Source organism: Rhinatrema bivittatum, chromosome 4, assembly GCF_901001135.1.
Source record: "Rhinatrema bivittatum chromosome 4, aRhiBiv1.1, whole genome shotgun sequence".
Lineage (NCBI taxonomy): Eukaryota > Metazoa > Chordata > Amphibia > Gymnophiona > Rhinatrematidae > Rhinatrema > Rhinatrema bivittatum.
The window spans coordinates 117,812,025-117,831,315 of record NC_042618.1 but is presented as its reverse complement, the minus strand read 5'-3'; the positions used below and the strand labels follow the sequence as shown (position 1 = coordinate 117,831,315).

The following is a 19,291-nucleotide window of genomic DNA, read 5'->3' as shown; positions in this document are numbered from 1 at the left end:
CATATAAAACATTTTAAAATAAATAGATAAGTGGTTAATTTAAAAAGTATATACAATTTGCACACTTCTAGTGCTCCTGTACGATACTTACAGTTGCTGGACTTGAGATCACGATGGATGATTGGCACTATTGCTTCATCGTGCAAGTAATTCATGCCCCTGGCGATTTGCACGGCCCAGTTCACGAGTATATCTGGGGGAATCTGCTTTCCAGACAGCACCCTATTTAAAGATCCTCCACGGGCAAACTCCATGATCAAGCACAGGTTAGGTTCCTTAAGGCACACTCCCTTCAGTGCAATGATGTTTGGATGCCGCAGCATGGCGAACAACTTGGCCTCTTGCCTGACATTCTCTATGGTCTGACCAATGTCCTCATCGGGATCATGTCGGGCTGCCTTGACTGCCACCTCCTCTCCTCTCCAGATAGCACGATAGACCTTTCCAAAGCCCCCAATGCCAATAATTTCTTCCAGAACCAGCTCGGTGAAGTCTATCTCTAGCACTGAATGAGACAGATATGGAAACAGAAAAAAGAAAAGTAAAAAACACAAAATGAATACCATTTCTGGTAGATAAACTAGCATAAGAACATGCTACATGCTATGAGGTAGATCTTTAAAACATACGTGCGCGCGAAAAAAAGTACACCGGATTTTATAAGATACGCGCATAGTCGCGCGTATCTTATAAAATCTGGGGTCGGCATGCACAAGGCTGCGCAAAATCAGCAGCCTGCCTCCGTTCCCTCCGAGGCCGCTCAGAAATCGGAGCGGCCTCGGAGAGAACTTTCCTTCCACATCCCCCCACCTTCCCCTCCCTTATCTACCCCACCCCCCAGCCCTACCTAAATCCCCCCCCCCCCCACCTTTTGCTGTGCAAGTTACGCCTGCTTGCTCACGCCGCCTCAGCATCCCCCAGCACAGGCCGCTGTGCTGAGGGACTCGGGACCACCCTCCCGGCCCGCCCCATCACCATGTCCCCCCAGACATGCCCCCTCCCACCCCTTTTACTAAGCCCCGGGATTTACGCGCGCAGGGCTTTTAAAATCTAGCCCTAAATGTTCAACAGAATCATTTCCCATTTGTGATCATTTTCAGATGTAATTTTAAAATATACAGCATACAAAAGTTGTCTGTAAAAAAGAAAAGTTAATTAGATTGATATTATCCATAACATACCCAGTGACTTTTATTCAATTCATCGATCGACATGAGCTCTAGCCTAGGAAAGATTTCTTATTGAGACAGAAGAGAGAAACTTTCTTTATGCTTGAAATAAAATTTGAAATGTAAGGCTCTGAAAGACATTTAATTGGGAGCTTGCTGAAGCATTCATGAATGGGTTATTTCTTATTCCACTAACTAAATCAACCACAGTGTCCAAAGAGTTCTTAATTTCAAGGCAAGGGCTTACAAATCATGTCGCAGTAATCACATGACTGGACTACTGCAATCTATTGTACAAAGGTCTTACAGACAAGACCTTCCACAAACTCTACAAAATAAAATCTCCACTGCACGACTGATAAACGTACGCAAACTATATGACTTCATCACACCTACACTACACAAGCTACACTGGCTGCCCATACCATACAAAATAAAATTCTGACACTGACATGAAAGGCTCTACGAGAAGATGAACCTATCTACCTGAGCAAAAGACTCCCCTCATACATGCATGCCAGATCACTAAGATCCTCCATAACAATTCCATTGACCAAAGAAATCAGAAGAACAGATACGTGCAATAGATCCTTCACAGGAGTGGCACCTGCCCCATGAAACTCCCAGATGAGCTCTGACAAATACATGATTACTCTCACTTCAGAAAGCAAATAAGCCTGGATTTTCTATCAAGCCTAAAAGCAGAACCCAAAACTGCTAGACTGACTTCAGCAAACTGTTGGCATTCACCTCAAATTGTCTTAAAACATGCTGCTACAATCTAGAGTTTTCTATGGAGTTATTTATTCTTAGAGTGCACCTCAATCCTGACTAAGTAAGTTTCTATTTTTGAACTGCATCGAGATTTTGCTGCTATTTAAAACTATTTATACTTTTGTAACGAAACTACACATGATCTTTTTGTAAGATAATATTCTAATATGCTGTAACCCGCTTTGAGTGAATTCCATATTTGAAAAAGGCAGGCAATAAATTTGAGCGAGTATATAAATAAAAGATATTGGCTTCCTCAGACATTCTACAATGTTCATCTGTGGATCCACCCATCCATCATTACCTTTTTCACTTCAGTGGTTTCATGGAAAAAAATCAAAGAACTATGGATTGTTTTCAGGATAGTCCAAACAATATATGAAATGGTGTGTCAGGGCAAGTAGATCATCACAGGCACGAAAACCAGATTAACTAGAAGCAGTCTTATTCAAACACTGTAGCTGTCAGGCAGACATATTTCTTGTGCATACCAATAAAGCTGGATTTATTTAAATGTATTAGTCCCCCAACACTTCCGTGTTTCGCTTGGGCTGCACCAGGAGGGACAAATCGAGAACGATCTTCACCAATACTTGACAAAAAAAATCTAACATATAAAAAAAAGAGACACAGAGACAATCACCCGCAAATAGTAACAAATTCAAAGAAAAGCTCAAAGGGCATGTGCACATAAGAAAAGTCCACAACCCGACAAATACACCAGGTGAAAGTGTTGCACCAGTTTTATCAAAAAGCATAGACCACAGAGCACCAAACAGAACTAGGCAAAATAAACATTAATGAAAAAAGAGGGACATGCTAAAGGAGTACCTTGTTGAAAACGCTGTCGAAAAACGTGTGAGGCTTTAAAGTAGCAGTATATGGCGAAAAGAAGGAACACAATCTTAAATGGCTGCAAGAGAAAATATAGCCAAAAAATAAAGTCAAAAAAAGGAAAAAAAGAAGAGCTTTAAATAGCTTTAGCAGTAAAAGATCACAGTCTGAGACTACTACAAATGGAAGAACATAAAGAATGAGGTGAATTTACACCACAAAACGTGGTAAACTAAAGGAACAGTTGTAGATGTGAACAAGCTTTTAGCACCGTGGAGACCGGCTCTGTGATTGCCGCACAGAGTAAAGAAAAGCCCCCTTGGAGAGGCATATCTTACACAAGGGACGAACCAGCTAAACCACAGTGCAAAGAGAGAAATACGATCTGAGAAACAAGACAACATACTTTCAAAGAAGACGCCAACCAGCATGACAGTCTATCAGCTGGGTACCAAAATTTAAAAACTGTAAACTGCGCCAAAATGGAGGGGTGGGGAAAACACACTGACGTCAAAACAAAATGGTCCCACAATGTAAATGACAAAGTAACCACCGCGAAAGCTGAAAGAAAATGTGAAGAAGAATCGGAGAATGATAATGTGTAGAGATATGGCACAAAATCAACAAAGATGAAAACACCAAAGAATATGAAAGATTTATAAATAGTATATAAACTAGAGGCACAGCTATAAAGTGCAGAGAAAACAGCATGATCATAAAAAATAAAAAATAGTAAATAATAGTTAACTGATGGAACCATCATGTGAGAAGAAATGTAGAAAAAGAACCATAAAGTGACAAAAAAAAACAAACCATATATAGAAAAAATTGTGGAAATGGAAAGATTAAAACACACAAATCAAAAATTAGGAGGAAAGAGGAGAGGTGGAGATAGAGCAAAAATAGTCAAAGGGGGTAATGGTACAGAGAATGAGTAGTCAGAGAAATACTGACCATTCAAGTCTCTTTATAAAGGCCAGCAGGATGGAGTGAACCTAGTTCAAAAATTCAGCGTTGTTCACAGTGCAACAACCTGTTAGAAAAATTCCCCCCATGGGGGGGTGGAGGGAGAATCTCAATGAGAAAAAACTGTAAATCAGAAATAAGATGTGAGGTGGAAACCAAATGATCAACCAAGGTTGCATCACTCTTTAAAAGGCGGATGCAAGAGAAATGTTCTATAATTCTTCTTTTTATCTTTCTGATAGTCTTATCAATATATATATCATAGGGCACGGGCAGGTAATTATGTACACAATGCCACTAAGAACATAAGAAATTGCCAGGCCACTAGAACCTGGCAATTACCCAAACACTAAGAAGATGTCAGAGGATGTGGTTAGTGCATCTCAAAAAAGTTATAGTTGCGATGGAGAAGGTACAGAGAAGGGCAACCAAAATGATAAGGGGATGGATCTTCTTAGTGTTTGGTTAATTGCCAGGTTCTAGTGGCCTGGTTTGGCCTCTGTTGGAAACAGGATGCTGGGCTTGATGGACCCTTGGTCTGACCCAGCATGGCAATTTCTTATGTTCTTAAGATCCCATGCTACTGATGCAATTAATAGCAGTGTCTATTCTCTAAGTAAACTTGATTAATAGCCATTAATGGACTTCTCCTCCAAGAACTTATCCAAACCTTTTTTGAACCCAGCTACACTAACTGCACTAACCACATCCTCTGGCAACAAATTCCAGAGCTTTATTGTGCGTTGCGTGAAAAAGAATTTTCTCCGATTAGTCTTAAATGTGCTACTTGCTAACTTCATGGAATGCCTCCTAGTCCTTCTATTATTCGAAAGTGTAAATAATAGAGTCACATCTACTCCTTCAAGACCTCTCATGATCTTAAAGACCTCTATCATATCCAGCCTCAGCTGTCTCTTCTCCAAGCTGAACAGCCCCAACCTCTTCAGCCTTTCCTCATAGGGGAGCTGTTCCATCCCCTTATCATTTTGGTTGCCCTTCTCTGTACCTTCTCCATCGCAACTATAACTTTTTTGAGATGTGGCAACCAGAATTGTACACAGTATTCAAGGTGCGGTCTCAGTTAGAGGTGTGGGGAAGAGGATATTGCTTAGCATTAATAGGATTGGAAAATACTGAAAGACACGCAGAGAGAGAGGACAAATTAAACAAGAACCACACGGGCTATGACCGGGTGAAAGAATATTTGGGGAAGACTGGCCGCATGTGTCAGAATGAACAAGTATATCACCAAGGGTCCTTCCTCTCCAGAAGGCAAATCTCGGTGGTTCGGCAAACACAGAATGTGGTGCAAGTACTGACCAATGACGTTTGATACTAGCACATACTTCTTTGATGCGGCTAGAATAGGGAAGTATACATGAGAGTTTGTCCATAGAATCAGAAGTGCTAGGTAGAAACAAAAGATCTCTGTTCACTTAAAGTGCGCGTTTATAGGCTTTAAAAACACACGAGGGATACCCTCTCTCTAAAAAGCATTTTATCGTTTAAAAGCTTGTACAATATAGTCAGAATGTATACAACATAATCTACATAGATGTAAAAATTGCCCCGTGGGGATGTTATCCCTAAGCATATGTGGGTGGTTGCTATCATAACGTAACAAACTGTTGTGGTCAGTAGGTTTCCTAAAAATGGTGGTCGAGAAGAGGCCATCTTTAACTGAAATTGTAATATCCAAAAAGATATAATAGATGGATGGATGAGATAGCTTTGCATACAATTGAGTCAATTCATGCATTTTTATTGTGGATATCCAGGCCTGTTTGTGGCTCTTGAAGAGATATTAAAATAAGGCAAAGTCAAAAATAGCAATTAGAACTGAGTCAAACTATACCATAATCAGAGGTATCAGCAAGTCATTTCATGAGCGATTAAACAAACTGCCACCGGACTGATCAATCATTTACTTTTTTTTTTTTTAAGATTTTTGTTAGCAAATAAAATCAACGCTATAATATTCAATGCTCAGCACCATGCCCAACATCAGCTGAGTTTTCATGGATCAACTGCATCAGGGACTTAACATCTGTGAACATAGTTTAGTCCAGGAATTTCACCACAGACCGGCCAGTCTCAAGGAAAATGGAGCCTCTCACTCTCAGCTCTTGAAGACCAGATTTGGCCATTCCTAAGCTGGTGGTTGACTCGGGGGAGGGAAAGAGGGGTTTGTTTGTTTTTTTTTTAAATGACCAAGTGGTGGGTGACTGGATGGGATGGAAAAAGAAGAGGGATTTTGTTTTTCAAGGATCTACTGGCAGCTGAATAGGAAGCAGAGGGAGGGTTGTTTTTTTTTTTTGGGGGGGGGGGGGGGGGTTCTGAGGATAGTACTGTTGATTGGCTGGGAGAGGGAAGCTTCTTTTTTTTTTTTTTTTTTTTTAAGGTTCTTAAATTGTCTAGTTACCTTCTTAAAATGACACAGATTAGCTGCCAGACAAACCCACAAAATTAAAGAGCTGGGGAGGGAGAGAAATGATGTCCCCCTCCCATCAGCTCTAATTTTCAGTGGCACCCATCCCCTCCCCCTCACCTGCTCAATGTTCTACATCATTTAAGGAAGGAAGCTACCCAGTCCCTGGCCTACAAAAGGTTGAGAAACACTGGTCTAAGGCACATAATCTACCCAGTTTTGTTGTGTGTTTTTATTTTAAGACTCTTTTGTCCTGGCAGAAAACAAAGATCTGAACTTTTAATTCTCTTCATCCATAATGAGAAATATATGCAGAGCTCAGTCCCAAAAAAATTTTAGACTAGTGAAGACAAGCGCTTAAGGATGTTTCAAATCATTGCGATATTATCACACCTCTCTGTAAAAAATCACTGTTCTACTCCTGTAGTCACCTTGGGCAGAATCTTCCAGTAAAACCTTTAGATTTGACTGGCTCCACCGAATATTCTCACAGAGAAACAATGCAGATATGAACCTAAGCCTTTCACATGCCTCTTCACTTACAGAATTAGCATTAAACCTACTGGGCCACCAGCCATCCTCTCCTCTTAAGCATTTCATTTATGAATCAAATGTGGGACAAGGGGACTGAGGAGTCTGAAAAACATATGGGAACTCAGCACAAGCAAACAACAATATTATGTATAATGAGAATTAAACCCTGTCATAGCATTTTCTGCCATCAAAAATTTGATTTAGCTACAATACTGTCTATTCAAAGTTGATAAATCACAAGAGGACTGAGAAAAACTGAAAGAGGACCTTGAGAGACTGGGAAAATGAGCAGATAGTATTTAATATGGACAAGTGCAAAGTGATGCAATTCAAATTATAGCTATACAATGCCAGGTTCCAAATTGGGAGTCACCACCCAGGAAAAGGATCTAGGCACCATCATGGATAATATGTTGATGAAATCCTCTGCCCAGTGTGCAGCAATGGCCAAGAAAGCAAACAGAATGCTAGGAATTATTAGGATAGGAATCGAGAATAAAGCAAAGAATATCATAATACATCTACATCTCTCCATGGTGCGACCGCACATTGAGTTGTGTGTGCAATTCTCGTCACTGCATCTTGAAAAATATAGCAGAATTAGAAAAGGTATGGCGAAGAGCAATCAAAATGATAAAAGGGATGAAATTCTTCTTCTATGAAGAAATGCTAAAGAGGTTAGGGCTTTTGAGCATGGCGAAGAGGCAGCTGAGGGGAGATATGATAGAGGTCTTTAAAATAATGAGTGGAGTGGAATGAGCAAATGTGAACTGGTTGTTTACTCTTTCAAAAAGTACAAAGAGTAGGGGGAACACAATAAGTTACTAGGTGATACATTTAAGACAAATAGAAGAAAGTGGGGGTTTTTTTTTTTGGGGGGGGGGTTTAACTCAAGGCATAATTAAGCTCTGGAATTCATTGCCAGAAGATGTGTTAAAAGCTGTTCATATAGCTGGGTTTAAAAAACGATTTGGACAAGTTCTTGGAAAAAAGTCCATAAAAAATTAAGGTGGACTTGGGGATATCCACTGCTTATCACTGGGATAAGCAGCATGGAATTTATTTACCTGGCAGGATCCCAAAAGATTCTTAAGACCTGGCTCAGACACTGTTGGAAACAGGATACTGGGCTTGATGGACCTTTGGTCTGGCCCAGTATGGCATATCAAATGTTATTAGTACTGATCATGTATTTTAGAACACCCTTTTCCTCCACAGCATATTCATGTTCACTCTGCCCTAGAGCCTCTGCACAGTATTAAGAAAACCAAGAGGTACTTTCTTATTAGCATGAATGGATTATATATTTCTTTTTAAACAAGAGAGCTCCAAAGCTGTGCAGTTCATAGATGGGGAGGACAATTTGAGCCTACCCATGACACCTATAGGCAGAGTTTCTCTTACAAAATCCCACAGCAGGCTGGTGCCACAGAAATTCTTTATACCACGTACTTTGTAGGTGCAAAATACGTGAGATAAAGAACATAAGGGAAATTCAAAATGAAATACCTGCATATACTTTACCAGAGTCTTCCATACACATGCTCCCAGGACCACCCCTTTTCCACCTACATAAAGGGGAGAGGCAATTTTCAAAGGATTTTTTTCCCATAGCTAAATATCTGATTAGCCATGGAAATCCATTTGAAAGATGCCCCCTTCATGGCTATAGGGAAACTGTACAATGATACCTTTTCATGTTTTTTGATGCATTATTAATCATGAGTGTAAAAACAGTAATTCTGTCTGAAAAACTAAACATTTGATACTTTCAAAACGAATATTCCTTTGATATCCAATGCATCTCTTTGAAGCCTTCTTAGTGATATAAAGGAGTTTCATATGCAGGGTGATAAAAGTATACAACTGACTACTTTAATCAGGATTTACTAGATCAAGAGTGGCCAACTCCAGTCTTCAAGAGCCATAAACAAGCCAGATTTTCAGGATATCTACAATGAATATGAATGAGACTGATTTGCAAACAATGGAGGCAGTGCATGCAGATCTCTCAAATGCATATTCATTGTGGATATCCTGAAAACAGGGCCTGTTTTGTAGATGTAGCCCCTCTTCCAATCCAGTTCTGGGCACAGGGGCTTATGGGGAGGCTCATGGATAAGCACAGGCCCCACGACCTCCCAGGGTTCCTGCACTGGGGAAGAGGGGGGGGGGGTCCTCTCTTTCAAGGCCCTTAGGGTTTTTCCTGCCCATCAGCCCAGTAAAAGACATAAAAATACCACACAGCTTGTTCAAAATAAAAAGCTCTTTGCTGGCACTGATGGCAGGAAAAATAAAATAAAATAAAGTGCTACACTAATGGTTAGTGCAGCAAACAGCACAAAACATAAATCTGTCATTTTCAGCAACAACTGCCCTCTCAAACAGGTCGGTTCTATAGAACGGGAACCCTCCTCCCAGGGACCTGCTTTTTTTTCTCTCAGCAGCTTCTCTAGCTTTGAAGAGGAGTCAACAAGATGATCCCCAACTAGGAACTCCTTAGGACTCCTTCCTCAGATGGGCAGTTTCTTCCCTTCTTAAAACTCCTCACTAAGGGATAAAACACTTCACCAAAATTTCTTCCAAGACAGATGAGAAAACTCAAGCCCATCTGCCTCCTGGTAACCTCTTCTCTTCAGATCCTTGGGCTTCTCTCTGTTGAACCCCAGGACTCTTTTCCATCCTGGAAGTGCTGGGTACCCCTCCCTTGGGTGTCAGTCCCTTTCAGTGGGCAGGAATCCTCCTCAGTTGTGAGAAGGTCCCTCTCCATGTACTTTCCCTGTGAAAGGCCCCACTAGCACCACTGCATGGGGAGGTGGCACCTCAGATTGCGGTTAGCAGACTGACTTCTCCTGACTCAGACTTCCCAGACTCCTAATACATCACATGGCAGGGGTTCTATTTAACCAATGATACTCTGCAGAGGGCAGATCTGGGGGTCCCCTGCATGCAGAATAAGGTTCTATATGCACACCCTCACTGTTGGCCATGTTGACTACTGGACAACTTCAATTTCTGAGGCCTGAAATGTGATCATTAGAAAGAAAAAGGAAGTCAAAAACATTGAAAAAAAATCCATCAGAATCTGTTAAACATGAGAACTTCATGGTAATCCTATAACAATGGAATATTGTTTTTGATTGTATGCATCAGAAATTAATATACGGAATGATATTACCAAAACATTGTATTAGATTGAATTTGATGGTTTAATTTGTTTCTGCTTGTGTTATTTATCATCATAGTACACTGACTTATCCCCCAGGGAACAAAATGGAGATTTTCATTAATTTAAAATCATTAGCAAGCCTATGTCACTAAAATAATACCAAAAAAAAGCAACAAAGCATTCAATGAGAACATGAAAAGTAAAATGTGAATTCATGGCTAAAGGGCCTTATTTAATAAGGGATTTTTTTCCCCAATCTGTCTCTAAAGGGTTAACAAAGCTTAACAAATCAGGTCCTAAGAACATTTAACATGAACCTAATAAAATGCAAAGGAGTTTTGTTCCAAGTGGTTTTCATAGAATAGATTCCAATGGGTTTCTGTCACGCATCACTCAAGGGGGGACCATTTTAAATCAACCCACGGAATTGCAAAATTGGCAGGCAATTTTATCATGTGCAATTTGCAGGTAGTTTCTCTGCGACACAAACTAAAAGCTCTGCTTTGCACCCATTATGTCTGCGCCTAGGTGGCAAACATTTAGGGGCAGCAGACTGGCCAAGATTTGCCACCTTCCAGCTCTGCTGAATCTGTTTGTGTGGGCGGCTGGCAGGGGAGGAGGGAAGGATTGAATAGCCCTGTGCACGTTTGAAAGCATTAAGTATGCATGCCGTTCTCCTTTCCCCAACCTAACCACACCAAAGAATGCCTCACTTTAACCTAACTAAACCTATGCATGCTGTGGAGATCCATATGTACTTTTAGCCAAGTTGAGGGGGGCAGGTATTTTAAAACAAGCCAGTCTACCCAGGGAAAAGGTTTTGAAAATTGCCTTCTTCCGGGTCAACTCTTAATGGCTCTGGCTTTTCTGACACAAGAACAATTACTAAGGCATTGGACCTAGACTATTCTAAATGAATCCAAGTGCTGATGAAAAGGGGGAAAAAACGCTCTGCTCATCCAGACTGGTGGTGCTGAGAGGACAGCTCCTGATAAATGGACACTGGTGATGAGAGAGCTTGTCTACTGCACTTGGTGGTTTAAGAACAAAGAATTGGGGAAAGTACAAAATAACCAAACAGCACAGCTTAAGCACAATCACATGGCACATGCTTGATACACGAATGCAGACGGGTGGCAGACACAACGAAGCTAATGGGTGCATTGACGCCCAAAAATGAGTGGACTTCAGTTTTACACAAGACGTGCTGAGGATCAAATTGTTCTTCAATATTAGGTATGAAAATCAATTTCACTATCTGTACTGATGAAATAATAGAATATATAAACTTTATAATAGTAGCTTTTCCACAAGTCCACACCCAAAACAACATCATTCTTCTTATTCAGACTCAACCTTGCTACTAGAATCTGAAGGTGCAATTGTAGCACAATATAAGCTTCTCCAGATGCTGAAACACTCTCATATCACTGACGATTACAGATATGAGAGCATGTGTGATGAGACAGTCCCCTCACCTCAGGCCATTATGAATAAACATGGCAGCACAAGATACAGATGGAGATATCCCAGAACAGAGATTTATAAAGAAAAAACGACATTTGCCAGGCTTCCCAGGGAAGATCCAGACCTATGGGGCTCTGAGGGTGGAGTTCCTGAAGGTAGGGAGGGAGAGGGCACAAATCTCACCATGGACACAGGTGAGATATAGTGGGAGGAACACCAGCCGAAAAAGGGGGGGGGGGATTTGCTCAGGAAGGGAGGACTACAAATCCTGCCTGGAACAGATGGAAGTGGCCCCCAGAAGAAATGGAGTTCCCAGAACTTCTGGAAGATATGGACATGGAGACTGACTGAGGAAAGACTTTCGGGATGTTTTTGCATTGTGGCTAAATGACAGAGTGTAGGGCCTTCAGCCCTGTGAACATTTCTGTGGGGAGAATAGGGGAGACCTGTACTGGATTTTTCCATGGTTTAGAATATATATTATATATATATAATTTTTTATTTATTTTTTGCATTTTGACAAAAGGACTGAGTGTGGGGCCTACTACTGCCCTGAGAACATTTCTGTGGGAAGGTAAAGCAAAAACACTTAGGAATTTTGTTTCTACTTGGAACTAGTGTCAGAGGGTGAAGGTGATTGTTGCGTCCGGTCTCAGACGGCTTCGACCCTTGTGCCTCACCTTTTTCTCTGCTCTCCCCGCTAGCCTTGGAAAGATGGCTACTGCCGCATCTGCAAGCCACATTCTCCGGCGTCCCTGGATCGGCTATGGCAAAGCCTCACGCCATGATTCTCCTAAGGGCTTCCTAGGGTGCACGCATGCCACCCACGACTTTATCCACGTCATGGCGGGAACCTCGGGGCGTCCCCCTCGAGTGACGTCACACCATCCGGGTGTTTAGCCTATGCTTATTTGCTAGCTCATTGAGTTAGCAAGGATTGGACTCATCCAGTCTAAGCTACTCTGCCACTTCCTTGCTGCCACTGGAAGCTCTCTCTGCCCTTTGGGGTATTCTCTAATCTGAGTACCGGCTCCTCGGAGGCTCTCTGCTTTCTTTCATGTGCCTTACTGGGATCAGGTACTCGCTCCTCGAGGGCCTGCTCTCCCTGCCTCAGTGCCTGCAACCATCTACTTCTGCCTGGTGAAATCGTCAACCTTACAGATACCATCTAGTGAGTCTCTCTCATCTACAGCTCTTCCGTGCTGGGAAACTTTGACCTGGATATCCCTATTCCATCTTGGTGAGACGGGTCCTGGGACTGCTACATCTGGATCACCTCACTACTGCCACCTCTGGTGGTATACATCAGCTGTACAATAAAAGACAAATTCTGTGTTTGTGCATCCTGAGTTTAGCCCAGTACTGTGGCTCCCCGCGGGGCTCCTCCCCGTGGGCATGGTCATTTGCCACACTTCCCAAGAATCCACTCAAACACCTCAAACCATAACAGTGATACACCTGGACTATGAACACTGGGACAGTTTTTAGGGTTTGCAACAGGGAAGGGCTGCCAGACAGCATATGACCATGTTGTTCCCTCTGCCCCAGAGCCTAGACTAACCATGGCCGTCAGATCATGACATGTAAAGACGCAATGCAAAGTCTCTGCTTTACTTCTGAACTCACGTCTCCCATGAAACAGTGAAAAGCACTAACCATCAGAGTAATCCATTTCATCTTAACTACTGGGATTCTCAGAGGACAAAAACATGTGTTCGATACTGAAATTTCTTCCTATTATCAATGCTGTTTCCATTCCTCTGATCTGAAAGGTGAGCCTTAAAATAAATAAATAAATCTCACACTTCATACAAATCAAGAAAATTGCAGTTATTGTAGATTGAGATTTCTTTTAATGGACCGACAAAAAAAGATGCTGTAGTGCAGGGGTGGCCAACTCCAGTCTTTAAGCCTTAAACAGGCCAGGTTTTTAGGATATTCACAATGAATAAGATAGATCTGCATACAATGGATGCAAATCTATCTCATGCATATTCATTGTGAATATCCTGAAAACTAGGCCCGTTTGTGGCTCTCAAATTCCGGAGCTGGCCACCCTTGTTGTAGTGCTTCTGAGTCTCACAGATCTTCACAAGTGGCTCCTTTAAAAAGTTTCACAGCCTACAAAGACTCCTGTTTTCTCCTGGACCAAGATGGTTACTAGAACTAAAATGTATATTTTTTGCTCTAGCTTTTCCTGACATAACAATTAATATGTCTCTCTCATGACTGTTTCATTGTTTTTCATTATTATCTGTGACAAGAGACTGTGCATTCTCCGTGGGTGCACTTTCTATATAGAACACAATACCTGAAGCATTAAGATTCATGGAATACTCAAAATATTCCTCAAATCATTTTTGCTGGGACTGTCCTTTGTATGTAGGAGATTACATCTCTAACTTGAAGATTAACTGAGGACAATCTTTGGCATTACCTTGTCATTCATGATAGTAGAGTATTTATATCATTTAGTTTGTTTTAAGTGTGTTTCATTATTCAATTATGTATATCACTTAGGCATAAGCGATTACTAAATGTTAATAAAATATAAATATTTGTTTTGTAATCAATTGCTGATTCATGATGTATTATTGCTGTCAAATATTTTTGTGTATACTTGTAATCCGCTGAGATCTGTGGATCAGTGGAATATAAATTGTTTAAATAAATAACTCTGCACTGCTCACCTATATGATGATTTGGTAAATTTTTTAATTTTATCTAAAAAAAAAAATAGAAGAGCTGCTTCATTACAGTTGTGGATCTGACAATACAGCACACACTGTTGAAAGGCAATCTTCAACATCTTACTCCCATACTAATAAGCAAAGCCAGAAATTGCTACTTATATGAAATACTAACAGTACAACCACTAATCTGGGGGGAGGGGATGGAGAGCCATTTGTGGATGGGAGCAAAGGCAGAGCCTGAAAATTGAAACTGAGAATATAGGTAGGATATGCCTTCTGTGCCATATCTATTTTTGGCGGGTTTCCAGTTCAACTGGAACTCCACCATGAGCCTTCATTGCACTAACTCGGGATTATTTTTCCCTACTCATCTAGCTTAGTTGGTTGTGACCAATCCTTGGGCAGGAACCATACACAGGGGGGATCCTTCCCGAACTCTGCAATCATGGGGTTCTAAATCTGACCACTTAGGTATTCCCATCATGCAATGGCTAGAGCTCTCTCCCCCCGAGGGGCTGTGTCCACTGCCTCTGTGGCATCCCCAGCCCCAGGGGAGAAAAAGACCTAGCCTGGAAATTGAACTTACAGCATTGCCACCGAGACATCAGGTTAGCACCTCTGAATATCTTTTTACAGGCTTTTCTAAATAGATATTCAGGAGCTTGAACACACTCTGAATAGCAGCCACATCATTCTTTTATGAAATCCTCAGGAAAACCCAATATTTGGCTGCCATTTGCCTCCTGGAAGCCAAATCCACTGGGAGTCAACTGACCACCTAACTAGCATCAATGTAAAGACAAAAAAAAATAATTTACAAACTAAAGATAAAATACCACACTAAATAGAATGCTTCTTATAATAAACTATTGTACTTGGCCTTCCAAATCCTCATACCCTCTATCATTTTTTTCCTCAGTAATAGTTTCTTAGCAGACAAAAGAGAATTATGGAGAGGAAACTGCAGGTACTATGACTCAGTAAATTGATGCTACATTGGTGAAACAGGCTAGAAGTTAAAGACAAGAATAAACTAACAAAATTACACTTCACAAAAAGAAAGCAAGACAACCCTTCTGTGGGAGATCATTTTTCAGGATCAGACTACTGCATCAATGAATGACCTTCTGATCGAGATACTAAAATCTTAAAATACATATGTGGACTATACAAGCAGATACTAAAAGGGAAATTCAAAACCTTCCAAAAACGTAATGCTTCTGAAGTTAAAACAATCACCCACTTTGGAACTCACAAAAATTTAACACTTTTTTTTTTTAACTCACTACCAAACAGAAAATTCTACTGCCTCCCTATCACCTTCTTATGACTAACACATCAATCCCCCACCCTTTCGCCTTCTCACGACCACTGTTAGGTAATTTATGGTTCACATATTTTCTGACATTCCATTTTGGACCTCAGGAAAGGAGTGTTAACTCCCAAAAGCTAGTTAAGAAATGCACTAAATTAGTTCAATAATGAGAGATCACCTTATATTTGTGCTTGTTTTAACTTTTATTTCAGTAAATTGGGCAACCATTGTGGAATGCAAAGGGTCCAAGTTAGAGATGAAAATCCGAATCTCTATTCCTTAGGCTGATGGAAATGTGGTCATCACAGAAGAGACAACAGCGGAAGAGTCAAACTGCAGCCTGCTTTACATTTACAATTTCCCCTTGGGTCAGAACAGCCTACAGTCAAATGAAACAAACTCCTGTCACTGAAATAAACACTGCTCATTTCACAGACAGGATAAATACAGTGTCTTCACTAGTTCCAGGAAAAGAGTGGGATAATTATCTGGGGTGGGAGGGAGAAAGGTGAGCAATAAAGACGGAATAAGTGGAAGCCCTAACACACCCTGTCGGACTCAAATCCAGACAATGCCCACGACAAACTTCCACTCTTAGGTTAGGATTCGACTGAGGCTGGGCGACTGTGAAGTCCACAGTGGAATGTCACGAGCTCCTCCAAAAATAAAACTGCTGAAGTTGTAAAACTGCCTTCTATTCTGGAATGATTCACAACGCAGGAGATTTCATTGTCTCTTATTTGCGGCAATTGCTTGGATGAGTCCTTGGGAAAAAGAACCCCCAACATAAAATTCTCTAGAAGCAAGCCAGTTCTGCATTGCAAATGGAGACACTTCTGGGAATATGACCTTCCCTCTTCAAAATGTCTTACTTAAGGAACACTGAAAAAGGATGCTATATCTCAATTTTAACATGGAAAAAAAATTGTGCTGAAAGGAAGCTTCTAGAATCTTAGTTTATGCCACAATGTAAACCCTTTAATTTTAAGTTTGACAATTACATTCACTGAGAATAGATGTAATTTGCATGAACACAAAATAAGAGATACTATGCAGAAAAAGGGCACTTCTAATGCTTAGTATTTAGGAGATAACTATTTAGAGTTGTATGAACTAAAGGAATATGTAGCTAAGAGTATAGCAATAGATAACATTTTAATATTAAAGATCAAACAGACTATCTAACTTAGATTCTTTGAAATAAGTGAATTTTGAAGTGAAAATCCAATTAAAGCATAGATTAAAATCAGATTGCTTAAATATCTTAATTATATCCCATAAACAATAACACGTTTTTTTTTAAATGCAATCATATAGGAAGACAAAATGAAATCAGTCAAGCCTGGCCGTATGATATTGTAAATGCATGCGGTTTTTTTTTTTTTTTACAGGTTTCCACTGCAAAATTAAGTTATTACTAACCTAAGGCTTTATTTTTCTCGCACGCTTTCAACATATCACTCAAAACGTTTTACAACAAATGCTAACATGAAAAGTTAAAAAAAAAGATCCTGGGAATAACTATAGTGATGCAGCAGAGGTTAAATTCTCCCACACACAAGCGTAAAATCTACAGCTCCAATTCCTTGCGCCACCATCCTCTCACCCACCCCATTCTCTATGGATTCATGCCTGCATCTCTTTGCCTTGCTTCAGCCTACCTGACTTCAGTTGGGAACAATACCTGGGCTCTGGCATCACCCACTGTCTTCTGGTTAAACATGAGAGCAGGGTCCCGAACACAAGAGACGAGAACGCTCGCTCAACACTAACGTGAGCGCACGGATTCGTTCCCATTCCCCGTGCAATAGCCCAACTTTCCCTGCCTCCGGCCCGGCCTTACACTGTAAAGCAGGTGCGGGGTAGCAGAGCTGCTCCTCGGCCCCCTGGCTCCGAAGCTTGCTGGACCAACTCTCCGAGCTGCTCACGTAGTTGCTGGGGAAGATGCCCACTCGCTCGTCGATCTTGCCCGTCCACCAGCCTTCATCCCCGGAGATCCGCGAATCCTTGGAGAGCACCTCCACCACGTCCCCCGGCCGCAGGCTGAGCTCGTCCTCGGCGCCCGCCTCGTAGTCAAACACGGCCGTCCAGAAGCGCAGGAGATCCGGGCACAGCTGCCCATCCCGCCCCTGCCGGGGGCTCCCGCTGCCGCCCTGGGCCTCCGCCTCCGCATCCTCCTCCTCTTCTTCTACCGCAACCGCTGCTGCTGCTGCTGCTGCTTCTTTAGCGGGACTGCGAGCAGACCTGCTGCCGCCAACGTGGTGGAAAAGCGATTTGAACGGCTCCATGAAACTGATCCATAGGGGGAGCCTGGAGCCTTTTGTTCATACACTGGATTTGAGTAAAGGCAGCAAGGAATTGCCCCCGGCTGGAAAAGGGGCTGAAGGTGCAGCGGAGGATTCTCTGGGAAAAGTGAAGCAAAACCTCAAGACCCTGAATGCAAAAGGAAAAGAAGAAAGCGGACTACAGCTACTTCAGAACAAGAAGCATTTAACTGCCTCATCTCCTGTTCTCCCTGCTACCAGCCACTGGCAAGCAAACGGAGCCACCTCACACCGCAGCCCTCTGCACAGCTTCGAACTCAAAGGAAGAGAACCCCCTGCCGGAATCGGCGTTGTCGCCTATTGGTTGCCTTTGTTATACGTTTTTGGCGGAAGCCTTTGGGATTGGAGAAAATAAAAGAAAGGCGGGGTTTCCCGCCCTCTCCTGGCAGGTAAAGCTGTCCAGTCTGACGGGATTATAGAGCCTGGGTAGCTGTCTGGGCTTCGGAGGCTGTGCCTACTGTCCAGGCAATCTCATTGGGCGCCGGGGAAGGCTGCATTGCGCTCTGGGAGGTTTCTCACTGGGCTGTGGGTTGTGTCTTGGAGCAAATGCCTTCCCCGTTCCCCAGCTCTAGTAAGCGGGGAACTGCCCCACAGGCAGCAGAATTGAATAGAACGGAGCCCAGCAGGTGCTCGCTCCTGGATTGAATAGGACTGAGCCCAGAGGGTGCTCTCTTCTGCATTTTATTTACTCACAGAGGTTTGGAGTAGATTCTGACCTTTCAATAAAGTTGTTTTAAATACCTTAAGCAGTACTAATCCTAAATCCCATTCTGACATGTCCAGCTGTTGTATGAAATAGGATATTTATGAGTGTGGGAAAAGCTGAGAATTTTCTCCATTCCTTTCAAGTCGCTATAGTAAGGGATGACAATGCTATTATAATATAAACTCAAACAGCAGTTGAAAAGCAATTGTAACCCCTTTTTAGTGTATGATCTGTATCTTAAAGGGCCTTAAAATAATGTATAACTCGGGGCTAATTCCAATGTCCACTTCCCCCAGTCTTTTTTTCCCAAGGGGTGGGTACTTTTCTACTGGGGGAAAGGTTGACTTTCAAGGCCCAGGTGTTTTTTTGAAATCCCCTTCTTTCTTCTGTATGTTATTGTGCTTGTTTTCTGATGGTGCTGCAGGGACCAGACAGGGACACAGTTTTGGGTGTTCAAAAATAAAATTTACTGTGATTTTCTTCAGAATGAATAAAATCCAATCAATTATAGTTAAATGATCCAAAGTACATTGGTATCAGATGGGTTTCTTTCACTGAACTCCTCTCCCCTCTCTATCTCTATCTCAGTTCAGTATCTTGGGCTAGACTTTATCCCTCAGGGAGTGAGAGAATAAGATATCCCAGTTGGGCAGGGAAGTATATATGTTTGAGGAGGATCCCTTTAGTCTCAAAATCATACCCAAGTCCAGTTTTGTCAAACCCCAGCTTGTGTCCTGAGTCCCAAAGGGGTGGAAATCCTAGTAGGGATGTGAATCGGGCTTCAGACGATTGAAAATATCAGATGATATTTTCAAAATCATCAGAAATCGGGGGCTCCCCCAAAATGATAGGACGATAGGACAAAACGATAAGAGAACGTAGGGGTTCTCTTATCGTTTTGGGGGAGGGCGA

General features: G+C 41.9%; 1 protein-coding gene across 1 annotated transcript in view; it reads right to left on the bottom strand.

Moving 5' to 3' along the window:
- Positions 1–17,979, bottom strand: part of MAP3K9 (mitogen-activated protein kinase kinase kinase 9) — a 147,235-nt gene extending 129,256 nt beyond the window's left edge. Inside the window, exons 1-2 of the mRNA XM_029598754.1 lie at positions 17,193–17,979; positions 92–505 (exon numbers count right to left, since the gene is read on the bottom strand). Of these exons, the coding sequence (XP_029454614.1) occupies positions 92–505; positions 17,193–17,637 (859 nt within the window). The 5' untranslated portion in view covers positions 17,638–17,979. The remainder of the gene's footprint in view (positions 1–91; positions 506–17,192) is intronic.
- Positions 17,980–19,291: the final 1,312 nt, after the last annotated feature.